The sequence below is a fragment of the Sinocyclocheilus anshuiensis genome, unplaced genomic scaffold, assembly GCF_001515605.1.
Source record: "Sinocyclocheilus anshuiensis isolate Anshui unplaced genomic scaffold, SAMN03320099.WGS_v1.1 scaffold860, whole genome shotgun sequence".
In the NCBI taxonomy this organism is placed as follows: Eukaryota; Metazoa; Chordata; class Actinopteri; order Cypriniformes; family Cyprinidae; genus Sinocyclocheilus; species Sinocyclocheilus anshuiensis.
This window is the reverse complement of record NW_015548288.1, coordinates 520,270-533,428: the sequence shown is the minus strand read 5'-3', so window position 1 is coordinate 533,428 and position 13,159 is coordinate 520,270. Positions and strand designations below refer to the sequence as shown.

The 13,159-nt window shown below is 39.4% G+C and overlaps 1 protein-coding gene across 1 annotated transcript in view; it reads left to right on the top strand.

The window, feature by feature from the left end:
* LOC107655888 (stAR-related lipid transfer protein 13-like) overlaps window positions 1-9,812 on the top strand; it is a 59,244-nt gene extending 49,432 nt beyond the window's left edge. Inside the window, exons 6-14 of the mRNA XM_016443500.1 lie at window positions 164-1,470; window positions 2,713-2,886; window positions 3,943-4,102; window positions 4,187-4,385; window positions 4,510-4,720; window positions 4,996-5,107; window positions 5,255-5,476; window positions 8,996-9,213; window positions 9,695-9,812. Of these exons, the coding sequence (XP_016298986.1) occupies window positions 164-1,470; window positions 2,713-2,886; window positions 3,943-4,102; window positions 4,187-4,385; window positions 4,510-4,720; window positions 4,996-5,107; window positions 5,255-5,476; window positions 8,996-9,213; window positions 9,695-9,812 (2,721 nt within the window). The remainder of the gene's footprint in view (window positions 1-163; window positions 1,471-2,712; window positions 2,887-3,942; window positions 4,103-4,186; window positions 4,386-4,509; window positions 4,721-4,995; window positions 5,108-5,254; window positions 5,477-8,995; window positions 9,214-9,694) is intronic.
* The last annotated feature ends 3,347 nt before the right edge of the window (window positions 9,813-13,159 follow it).

Below are 13,159 nucleotides of genomic sequence, written 5' to 3'. Positions count from 1 at the left end.
AATTTTAACAATCCTTTTAAAACTCATCTATGCCCTTGTGTTTTTGCTATTTTTAGTAGAGTGAATTCTGGTTCTATTGGTTAGCCAATTTTCTCCTTAATACTTTCAAAAATGGAGAAAGCTTTTCATTATCTAAGTGTGCGTGTTTGTGTGCTACTGTCAGCAGAGTGAGGACTCAGAGGAGGATGACGCATGCGCCCTTAGCTCCCGCTGGGCATTTCAGCGTGAGAGTAAAACTTGGTCCCGTCTCCACACTCTCTCACCGTCCCCTGTCCCCCCTGGCAACTGGGCCTCGACCTTACGACCCTCAGGCAGTAGCGATAGCGTGCTGAGTGACATTAGTCTCCTAGAAGTCACTTCATTGACCTCCGACCTCAGTGCTAGCAGCTTGAGCTTAGACAGTGCCCGGGAAACAACTTCTCCAGAGGTTGCAGCTTTTAGTGACGTCACAGTGGGTGAAGGAGCATCGTTAGTTTGCGTCTCAACAGGCCAAGATGAAAACGACGACACCGGATCATCATCATCTTTGCCGTCCATAAGAGAGAAGCCGAAGCGTCCTTCTAGATCTTTTTTACGGAGGAAGGAATCAGTAAAGAAGCGGGATTGTGAGAGAGAGACAGTTCCAAAGAGCATTTCAAAGGTAATTCAACACCAGCCACCCTCTGGTCTGCACTGTACATCCAACGCAAGTTTACCTGGTCAAACCACAAATAAGTGCAGAATTGCCAAAGATGTGGCATGGAGGTCACATACAATATGCCGCAGTAACGTTAGCCAGAAACACACTCTGCACAAGCCTCACAGAGAATGCCTTTACCTGGAAGACTACCAGTTAACTTGGGAGATGCCCAAGTTAACCAATCAAATCAACCGTCAGAGGAAAGAGGATCGTGTGGTCCACCTCCCCTTTGACCACAAGCCTGGAACTTTCCCCAAGTCTCTCTCAGTTGAAAGTCTCTGTCCGTTCTCTGTTTCTCAAAGTCCTGACCATACTGACTGGGCAGGAGAAGATGGAGACCTGTCCGTGGATGGAAGCGTTAGTCGCAGTGGGTCGCAAGACTTTCTCTCAGGTTTTGGGAGAAGGAGGAACTCTATGAGCTCAGTTGGAAGCATTTACGACAATGTTCCAGAGACACCAGGCAGTCCATGTGACATTTTTGACCGTGGAAAAGAGAAAGCCTTCCAGCATCTGGATGACATTCTACAGCATGTACATGGGCTACAGCACAACATCGATGAATGGTCGCGCTCGCTCGGCATTCAACCACAAGACCAATCGAATGTGGAGACAGAATCCACGACGGACACAACTTTACCCAGCAGTCTGAACGATGATGAGCAATCTATGTCGGATGTCGGGACGACAGTGAGCGATTATGATAGTCCAGGAAACTCTGTGAATGAAGGAGAAGGAGGAATGAGCGAGAGGAGGGACTCAGGGGTGGGGGCATCACTCACGAGACCCAACAGGTGAGTAAAACTGATGGTTAAATTAACGTAAGGTTCATTTAGGGAATTCTGGCTTGTCCACACTTGTGAGTGCAGTTAGCACTTATCCAGACAAGGAGTTTCTAGTGCTGTGAAAGAATGTGATAGAGAGCGAGATACATGCCACTCAATTTGTCTTTTGGTAAACTGTCTGGAGACGGTGACAGCTGTGTGTACCTTGAAAGCCTACTTGCAGCTCAACTGTGTTTGGGATTTAATTTTTTTCCATATTAAAAACATAATTCCACTTCACTCAAGCTCATCACTGATGAAGATTACAGGACCTATTATGGAACCTTGGGGTAAACCAAATCTGTTCACTGGAAAAATACATTTTCTGGATTTTTGTCTAATTCAGTCTTGGTTTGCAATAAAAGATATCTAAACATTCTTAAAATAAGATTTATTTACTACTTTATAAAGCAAAATTGTGCAAGATAATATTACTGTATATATCTATTTTAGTAATTACAGTTATCCTATTGGCAGTTTTTGTCTTTTAACAATAAACCTCACTAAATTTTATACTTGAGACGAAAAAATATGTGCCAGTTTGATAAGAAACACGTGCATTCTGAAAATAAGACTTAAAATCTTATGCACTTTGCAGGTTTTTTCTTTTTTTATGATTTATAGTTTTTAAGATACATTACAAAAGGGGAAAGACAGGAAAAAAGTGACAATAGAGGAAAAAAAACTTTTTTTTATTATTATTTAAAAAATACATAACAAGAAAAGGAAAGAAAAACATTGAGTACAGTTCACATAAATGCAATCCTACTATGTTAACCAAGCAATACAAAATTGGTAAGTACATAAAGATAAGATAAGGCAGGGCAGGGCAGGTCCAGAACATATGGATGAGTGGCTGAAACAGATTGACACCTGTCACACTCAGGGTCAATAGAGTGGTTCATGTGCACTAAACTGCTCTTAGAGCAACACACTGACTGGAGTAAGTAGCAGAAGAGGGAGGCACATTGCGATTTTAGGCAAATTTACTTTTTCTTAAAATCAAATATAATCAAGAACATTATTACAGTTTGTGGTATCATTCACCAGAGGTATTTTGTCACGTAAAGTTAATTTATTTCAAGAAGTTTACATGTGTCTCTTACATCCAAGAGAGTGAATGTGCCTGCCTTTATATCCATCTGTTTATGATTTCATTGTTGTAGTTTTTCCTCACACTTCCCTTTCTTCCACCCATTTCTCTATCCTTAGAAAGTTGCGCTGGCACAGTTTCCAGAACTCTCATCGTCCGAGCGTGACCTCAGCGTCTTTAGAAATCAACAGGCAGTCAGCTGCCCAACTCAATCTGCTGCAGAAATTCAGCCTTTTACGACTGACCGCCATCCTGGAGAAACACACAGACACCAGCAAACACGGCTGGAATTGGTGAGAAAGCACATTCGCACATACTCATACATTTTCACACACTTTCTAAATAACCCACAAGATGGTAGCTCAAGGCATGTTCCTCTCCCCAAAAAAATGAGTGATTTTGTACTGTGCACACATTGATGCGTTGGACACATTCTCTGACTCATGAGGTCAGTTGTGGCATTAATGCTCTCTTATGTCTGACACAGGAAATCTCATTTCTACCAAAAGTGTTTTTTAATGACACAATCAGTTGAGTAAAACAGCTCTAACAGATGCGGTTAATGACAGCATCTTTCTGTCTCTCTCTCTATCTGTTCCCCTGCTGGCTTTTTATTGCTTATGAAAATTACATTCCATATCCACCTCTGCCAACAGAGCTAAAATTACAGTTCTGTTTATGTACACACATGCAGATATACGCGCACACACTCTTCCGTTCTCCAGTAATTTTCAGTTTAGCATTGCAGAAACGGAGTGTAAATTGGTTTATAATTTTTGCATTTGTCCATTTTAAACTTCAGCTGCAGGAAACGGCTTCTGATGAGAAGCTTATAGGTCTATCAGACACTGTCATGGCTCGCAGATCTAAAGATGATTCATTTCATTCTGCACCAGTGACCGAGGAGGCATTATCTTTCCTCTTTCGTCCATTCCCACACACCCCACAGTTAAAGGCCGGCGTCAGTGTCATAGACAGCAAACAGATCCAATTTTCACACGGTTTATACATACTGCAATTCCAATTCCGCCTGCTGCGGTGATTTTGAATTTATCTTACAATGATATGACCTTGCAGGTTTTATTCTGGGCATCCATATATTGGATTCTTGTACTGTTGTGCTTTTTAAACCTCCTTTTCTCATTTATACATGAATATATTACATAATAAAAGTATATCCATATATTTGTCAATATATAAACATAAAAAATGAGTCTGTAAATAATTAAATAAATAATTAGAGTAAATAAATAATTGGATGATTCCAAAGTTTTGTACTGTATGATCCAAATAAAATATAATATAATATAATAAAAAAATGAATCCTTTTTTTCTCTGTCATTGGTCAGGGTGGTTCCGAAGTTTATGAAGCGTTCCAAAGTTCCAGATTACAAAGATAAATACGTGTTTGGAGTTCCGCCAATCGTAAACGTTCAGCGAACTGGCCAGCCTCTGCCTCAGAGCATCCAGCAGGCGATGAGATACCTACGCAGCCAGTGTCTAGAGAAGGTCTGTATGCAAGCAAAAGCACTCACACAGCCATGCAAACATCCCACCCCCCTTCTGCTTCTTATCTGTAATTCTTTTCTGCAGGTGGGAATATTCCGGAAATCAGGGGTTAAATCCCGAATTCAGGCCCTCAGGCAGCTCAATGAGAATTCCCCCGATCATGTGACCTACCAGGGCCAATCAGCTTATGACGTGGCTGATCTGATTAAACAGTACTTTAGGGATCTGCCTGAACCCGTGCTCACCTCCAAACTTACAGACACCTTTCTGCATGTGTACCAGTGTAAGTGACACACACACAGCCTCACAATTTTTTTTAATGCTTGCAAGTTCACTTTTTTTTTTTATGTACCAAACTCATCATTGCTTCAATCAGCTCTCTCCCCGGTGTGTATGTGTGTGTGTAGTCGTTCCAGCGGAGCAGCGCTTACAGGCCGTGCAAGCAGCCGTGGTTCTGCTGCCAGATGAGAACAGAGAGGTTCTACAGACGTTGCTCTATTTCCTCAGTGACATTGCATCTGCGCAGGAAAACCAAATGACTGCGGAGAGTCTGGCTGTCTGTCTCGCACCCTCCATACTGCACCTGAATGCCTCCAAGAAAGATGGCGCTTCACCAAGGTGTGTGTGAGTCAGGTTTTGCCTTCATCGCAGGACCAGCCAAGGTCCCTACGAGAAAAGTGACCTAACATAATAAGAAGTCAATGGAAAGGCCCCGACATAACAGAATGGAATAAGAAATTACTTGCTCAATTTTCCAAAACAACTAATTGTTGTCTATTGTGAACATCCTGATCTCTCATGGAATGAAATGTACCTGTTTTCCTGTCAATTTTTCTCTACTTTTGTCTTTTTTTTTTTTTTTTGGTCACTGTTTATGTTCGGTTTTGTTACAGGCTCATGAGCAGGAAGGGAGGAGCCAAACCAGACCACAAGGACCTGAGTGAGAACATGGCTGCCACACACTGCCTTAGTCACATGATCACTGAATGCAAGAAACTATTCCAGGTAACCACTTTTTAATTTCTGATGTCATGCCATTTTAAGTCATTTTGCATATCTTGTCTACATTAGTAGGGGCAGGATTCATTTGTGGGAACAGGGAGCAGCTTATTTTTGCACTGATCAGCTTTCTGTCACTGTTTCTTTCTGCAGATCCCGCATGAAATGATGCTTCAGTCTAGGAATTCTTATGTGGCTGCTGACGCTCAGCCGCTGCCTCTGCACGGGCTTGGGGTGAATGCCCTGGGCGAGCCAGTGGATTACCGGGCATACCTAGAAGACAACATTCAGTGTCTTCTCAGAGAGGCATCTGAGCGCAGTAAAGGCTGGCACCATGCCCACGGCCCCGACAACACTGAGCTGGCTTATAAAAAGGTAGCGATACTCTGAGAAGCACTAATGCGGAAGCACTACTGCAGTTTAGTTTTATGCCACACACACACACACACATATATATAATTTTAACAGTTCCACAATACATTATGACAGGTTCACACAACAAATACGGCAGGCTGTCCTCAACAAAGTGACTATGCATAAAGGTTACAGGTTTCAGTGACTGGGACTGGAGAGACTGTGGATGCAACTGTTTCCAGGGTCCTTCATCAGTCACAGCTTTAGAGTGGCTCTGGAAGAGGAGAAAGTCACTGCTAAAATGTCATGTGACTGATAATTTCTGGCAAACTAGCTGAGATGAGAAACAAGCTTGAAGAATGTTCTGTGGTTTGATGAAAATACATGGTTATCATAGAGGAAAGACACCTGCGGCTTGATTTAAATATATTTTCCTTAATTTTATTGCAGAATTTGTCTTGATTTCTTTCATTTCTGTTAAAAATTCATTGAAGGTGTTCAGTTTAATTCCCTCAACCACCATGCATGACACCATGCATGTTTGTGAGGTTCAGATATTTTTATTTTGACAGGAAATGCAAAACTATAAACTAAAAGACAGTAATGGTTTAATTACAGTAAAAGCGATGCTTGCTGCATTATGCTCATGTTGCGTCGTATCTTCTTTTTACGTGTTTTTGTAGAGTTGCGCATTAAAACAATCACAGACGATTTTGTTGAGCTTATGAATGCAATGTCTAATCAGAAGCGTTTAGATTAGTCATCGCTGAAACGCCGCGGAGGTTTGTTCAGTGCGCGTGCTCTCTGACTGAATTCATTTCACAGTGTAGACTGCTTCACAGGAGTTTTTTGCGAGTGCTTAAACTCACACTAGATTTAAGTCAATGAAAATGTTATTTGATAATGTAAATGTTCTTGGCTTACTTTCTGTACAATGAAAGCGTTATAATTAGTAACAATACAATGTTTTTATTAAATTCACATTAAATACAAAATCAGTCATATTAAAAATATTTTATTACATGACACCCATAAGTAAAGTAAAAAGGGGTTTTATGCGTAGGTAATAGATTACACTTACATTAGGCTACTTGTCCATCGCCCGTTATAGATGCAAAATTAATTTACATATTCGAGAATCAAGATATTTCATGATATAGTTAACAAGTTTGGGAATATTTATTATTCATTATATTTAAAAAAAAAAGGAAAAATGAAATAAAACCAGTTGGCCTACATCGGTTATACAGGACTTTCGTGGCTGCTGTGTGTCACATTAACCAACTTAAGTGTTATTTACAGTTCAGTTATACAGTTTTAGGGCAGATTATAGCAACAACTTTGCAGAATAAAACTTTGCAGAACAGCAAAAGCAAATTACATTTTAATATCATTATTTTACATAATACATGAAACCTCTTTGAAACCCTGCTGTTTTTTATCTTCTTGCTGATGCCAAACCGTTCTGATAATTCCAGTGTTTATGATCTCTTGAGAAAGATTCCCAGTCCTGCCCACTGATTTGTGACAAATTGTGTCAGAATAACAAGAAAAGATGTTTATATGTGTGAAATTAACTGATTTATCAAATTTCAGTCATGTAGGCACTTTCAGTAGAGACACAAACAAGGTCACTGAGGATTGCTATTGTTTTAGAAACATGTATAGACTTGTGCTTAACAAAAAAAAAAACTATTTTAATTCCACCTGTTTATTTTGTAAAGTATGTGGCTTTTAAAAAGGCAATCAACTCAAAATTTACTGAATTTTAAGTCATATTGTGTCAGAATGCAGAATGCATTTTTTTGTTCCTGTTTGTCAGACCAGGCCAGTTACTATCAGTCAAGGAGGCTAAAGCGTACCTGCCCACAGTAGACAGATGTACTCTGCTTGTCTCTTGTCACTTACACTCAGGGGAATGTGATTTTAATGCTTGTGGCAGTGACAGTCTCCCCTTAGATTTAACCTGAAAATATCAGATGCCCAAGCACCATGAGAACTGTTGGCACATATATATATATATGCATTAGTACTTGTGTTAAATGTGTTTGCTCAGTAAATGTGTGTGTATACAATATATGTAATATGTATATTTTTAAAATATATATTTAAGGCTCCTCATTATCCAACACAGTATTCATAGGCTGTTTATTTATTTATTTATAGGCTATTTCCAGTATTTCTTCTGTAAATATGTAAAAGCAGTTTGTTTTTAAACTTTATTAACAGAAACTTGGAGTATTGATATAAATAAATTAACCACCAATTAATTTTGTGATTTCAGAAATGTATGTCCTTCAGTTAAAGTTATTGAGGGGGATTTTATTATTTTTGCGATTTTTACCATATTAATGTATATTTAATATAATATTTTATTCAAAGTTCGTTTTGATATATTAATAACAATTTATTCATTTTAAAATTTTTAGTCATCTTGAGGCCCCCTTGAAAGTTAGATGAGTCTACCTTCAACTCTTGAAGCGTTCATGCGCGTTTCCACTGAATGAAAAGGGGGTTCTGGGCCATATCCCAGGAGGCACGGATTTGTGCTGTGCCACTGTGTGAGAGCGAGACCTGGCATGCAAGAGAGCGATTGAATCAGCAGTTTCAGTTTTGTTATCACTCCAGAAAGGACTGAAGAGAGTACCGGCAGTTATGAGAGCTGTCAGTTCACTAGAATCACTCCCAGGACATGCAGTGTTTGCTTTTTGACTGGTTATAGTGAGGTAAATAACACACAGCAGTGTTGTGTCACCATTCGTTTCTCAAGTCTGTGGAAACACGCAGCTTCAGTTCGCCTGGCCGACAATCCAGAACATGAACTATTCTGGTGGAAAAGGGTACTAGTGGGCCCTGGCCTCCAGGTTGTGACCCACTGATCTAAATGTAGCGTTTTGTGTTGCAGACGTTGGTGTAGTAGTGATCTTCCAAAAGGAGTGTGCGTTCTTGTGTCTTCATCTGTGGATCATGATAACGTCCAGCTGGAAGCAGGATTACGGGCTGTGCTTTTGACATCGCGCATCTTTATTGAGCCATGTGGAATGGGGCGGTCTCGGCTCACGCACTACTGCAGAGCTGACCTACGGTAAGACACTTTATAGATGGTTTGCTACATCACTCAGGCACATTACTGCATGCTTTTTTGGGTCTCTACAATACACTGAACAAAATTTAGCAGGCTTATGTTTACTAATGCTTGTGGCAGTGACAGTCTCCCCTTAGATTTAACCTGAAAATATCAGATGCCCAAGCACCATGAGAACTGTTGGCACAAACCGGGGCTTAAACCATCTGCCGTCAGCTCACCTGCTGAACTGGTCTCTCTTAGATTCAATCTGTGGATCATTTTAATAGAGTTCATTGTGGTGGTCCACTGTGAGACATGCACAGATATGCTCTTCTGATCAGCTCATCATTTTCTAGTATTTCCAAAAACTACAGAACCACTTCCAGAACTTTCAAAGCCATCTGCATTATCGTGTGTTATACTTTCATTATTGTAGTTTTGACCCTTAACATTTAATGCAATTTTGTTTGCAGGTAGGAGACGGGCACCCGATGCGTTTATGGCGCGTTTCGGTGGAGATAGAGGCCCCGCCAGCTGTGGTGCTGCAGCGTGTTCTGCGAGAGCGCCACCTGTGGGATGAAGACCTTCTGCACAGTCGAGTCATTGAGACTTTGGAAAACAACACAGAGGTTTTCCATTACATCACAGACAGCATGGCTCCACATCCTCGTAGAAACTTCATAGTGCTCAGGTACATAGCTGGAAGAAACTACAATTCTTTTAGTTGTGATCAGATTTAGTTGGTTTTTATTGTGCCACATCCATAACTAACAAACTGAGCCATAGCTGAAAAATCTTGAATGTACAGGTTTTCTAATTCAAATTATTGCCATTTAGAACCCTAATAGGATCACATAAGAATCTGCTTGAAAAAAAAATCTAAATTTCTATGAAGATCGTTTTGGGATCCCATTAAGATCCTTTAGGATTGTTAGGTTAGTTATGTTGGGGCGTGTTAGAACGAGCCGTTTTAGGTAGGCGTGGTTGACTCTTAACTTTTATAAAGAATATCTCTTTGGATTTGAGACTTTAGTCTTTGCAACTTTACAGATCTTTATGCACCAAGAGCTTGTAACACTCCAAAGAGAAAGGAAAAATTTAAATCGCATCATATGACCCCTTTAAATAAAGGGCTGTCATTAATTTCAATCTTATGTATTTGTGTCCCACAGGGGGCGCTCTCCGGATTGGTATAATAAAGTGTTCGGTCATCTGTGTGCAATGGAGGTTGTCAAAATACGCAGTTCTTTCCCTGTTCTGACAGCACGAGGACCTGAGACCAAACTCTGAACCCAGTTGGGTTAAATCTAAGACTTTTGTGTATGAGAAAGAATGAGAATTGTGAGAGCACCGGTGTAAATCCAGGGTGACCGTGTAAGTCAGAAGATGGAAAAGTAAGAATAGTAGAGAATGTTTTAAACTGGTTTATTAATGGGTTTGGGAATTAAAAAGAAGACAGTATTGTGTAGAAAAGAAGTTGGACTATGCAAAAAAACAAACAAAAAAAAACCCTGTTGTGGTTTTAAAAGCCATGGATGATTAATGTGAAAAAGCTTAAGCTCACAATCATACTGTTGACGTTGCGTCTAATCTTGTATGTGTGTTTTGTTTGTGTGAGTGTTTATATCTGTTTGTGTTAAGCAGTGTGTCTGTTTCTTTGCCTTAAATTCTTTGTCTAATAATCCGGTGTTGTCTGTCAGACACCTCATTCATTCTCAGGGTAAATGTAAACAAGTTTTGCTTTTTTACTTGCACAGAAATTTTGCCATGTGGCACTGATAATGACCAGCTGGCAAGAGAAGCAGTCAATCACCAAACATGTATAACGTCATAAGACACGGGGTCTGTTGTTATGAGCTCCCTGTGTACTCTGCATTCTGTGCATCATCAGTCCAACACGACAGACATCATAGATACTCCAATCATCTTCTCTGTGGTGCTGTTGAGCAAATGTGACACCCTCTCCACTCATACAGTATATGATAATCTAATGCAGGCCCAATTGAATCAGTCTTTCACGAATCCTGTCCATGGACTTCCGTTCAATCACCACCAGAGGTCACCCTTTCATTAAATTGACTCTCGCACAACACAAACTGTTGCATGTCATCCCGGACTACATATCCCATCAGCCATTGCACTGATTGCACACAGCACTGATTGCACACAGCTGTCATCAATCACACATTCACTATAATACACTCACTCAAACAACCATTCTCTGCCGAGTGTTGCTTAGCCGGTTTTATTCCTAGTTTCTGTTATCCTGCCCGTGTTTCCTTGTTTTGCCTTGCCTTGCCTGTTTTCTCGGTTTCTGATCTTTGCCTGTTTTCCTGGATTTATCCCTCTAGTCTCGCCCCTGTGATTCTGTCTGCCGATCGTTGACCTACGCTAGCCCTAGGACTATTCTTGTGTTTTGCCCGCCATATACCTGTTTGCCATTGTTCGACCCTGCCTGTTATGACCACGTCTCTTAAATAAAAGCTTGCAGATGGATCCACACGTCTCACGTCTCGTCAGCCCCGTTACACAGTCTGACAATTTTCTACATCAGTTATATTCGTGTCCTCAATCCCTATTCTTCCTTTTCCACTACCCCCTTTTTAATTTATTTGCGTCAGCCATTTACATGTGGCAAACTTCATTTGTGAAGTTTTAATAACTTAAGGTCTGCATGGAATCCATGGGAATGATATTCAAGAGACTTTAATACAGCTTTACTTTTTCTTTACTTTTACATTTCTATCTCCTCTAAAGCTAAGATAGTTTTTGTGATGCAATTAGATGATTCTTTTTCTTATTACTGTTCTTAATTGTCTTAACTGCCTCTGAGCAACTAAACAGAAACTTGTGTGTTTGTCTTTTGTCTTATATTTGTCATTAAATCTGTGCTGTTTCACCAGGGCATTATGTAATATCAGTATTTTATTTATTTAAAAGTATAACTGCATGTATGATGTTTTAAATGTTCTGCCTAATAGTGAAATGGTTCAAGTGCCACAATGTGGTTATATGTTCTTTATGTGATGTACAGAACTCTGGTCCATTTACCCATAATGTTTATTGTTTTGTTTGTTATTTTGAATGATAATTCAGTGTTAAACACAGGTGTCATTTTCTAATAATGTTGATTTGATTCCTACATTTTCAATCGTACTCTTGTGTATCGTGCCAAATTAGCCTATGGTGCAATTAGAATAAAGGAGCTTTTCCAAAAAAGTTTCAGTGTTTCTGTTTAGCTTTTAAATAAACCATGGTGTTAAGCCTGAAAAGATAATTTAATTCAACTAATCGGTGTCTTACGGTGTGCAGCAATCCATTTGGACCACATTGGTGTCCTGCTGGCACAAGGTGTTATAGGACACTTAAGGACACAGGTTTGGTTGGCAAACATGTCGGTAAATGTATTTTAGGGCAAGTGATGAATAACTGCCATTTTTTATTCAAGCTGCTTTTCTACAGTATTCGTTCCAAATTTGTTTGATTGTTACAGAGTAATTACTGCATCTGAGTCACAGTCTGGGCTGACAGTCTGCCCTGTCGCAGTGAAAACTCCACGTGAGCTGTCATTTCTCTGGGGAGATAAAGTGCTCCTTATTTTTTGCCTCATTAATTATTAAAGTGTCTAAAATTGGCCAATTATGCTGTGCTGACTAGCAGGCGAGCACCTTTTAATGTTACATGAGAGTGAAATGTTTTTGGAATGGTCAGAAAATACAAAAGACTGGATTGTTTTTGCTTTTTTAAAAAAGGAAATTCAGTTTGTCTCAAATGTTTATAGAGACATTTGAAGCTCTGTCAACTGCAGAAAGTGTTTTTTAAATTTTTTAATTATATTATTGTTGTTTTAGATGGCATCCGCAGAGCATTTTATCATTACAGGTGCTGTAAGTGATTTTTAAATTTATTTTAATTTTTTGTATGGAATTTTGTGCATTAAATTATATCCCATGAAAGTTATCACTGAGCCCTAGTTTCTGTAAGCATGGAAAAATAAAGTGGCCGCATGTCCCATCAGATTCTTTAGCCAATCAGATGGTATTTGTGGCGTTCTGCCTGTCAACTATTTGGCGCGTTCTCAGCGTATAGTCCATATATGGGCCATATAGGAAACTTGGCTTAGAGCTTGGGGAACTTGGATTGTTTTTCCATGAATTGAGGTGCGTAATGACCAGAGGCGAACCAAGTTGAAGTGGGGGCCCCAGGCAAAATTAATAGATGGGGCCCTTCTAAAAGATTATTTTGTTAGTATATCTTCGTTACCTAGATATATATTTATACAACATACAAAAAGTAGTTAAAACACATATAATAGAACATAAATTGTTGTTGTTTTTTAAAACAAAGTGCTTATTCTTTAACAAAATATCAATCTTCATCTTTATGGCAGAAGATACAACTGACAGCCTCTCTTAGTTCATTGTGGACCTGAGGTATGTTTTTATCAGCTTTACTAGTTTTATTAGTTGACAACTAATTATGTTAACTAATTCAATGTAGAAGAGCTAAATAAATAGTCAACTAAGTAAATGTAATATTTATTTATATTGATTTGTGGGCTCCCCACTGGCAGCAAGACACAGATAATGACTATGGACTTAAAGTACAAACTCTAAATGTATGGGTATATTTTTTTT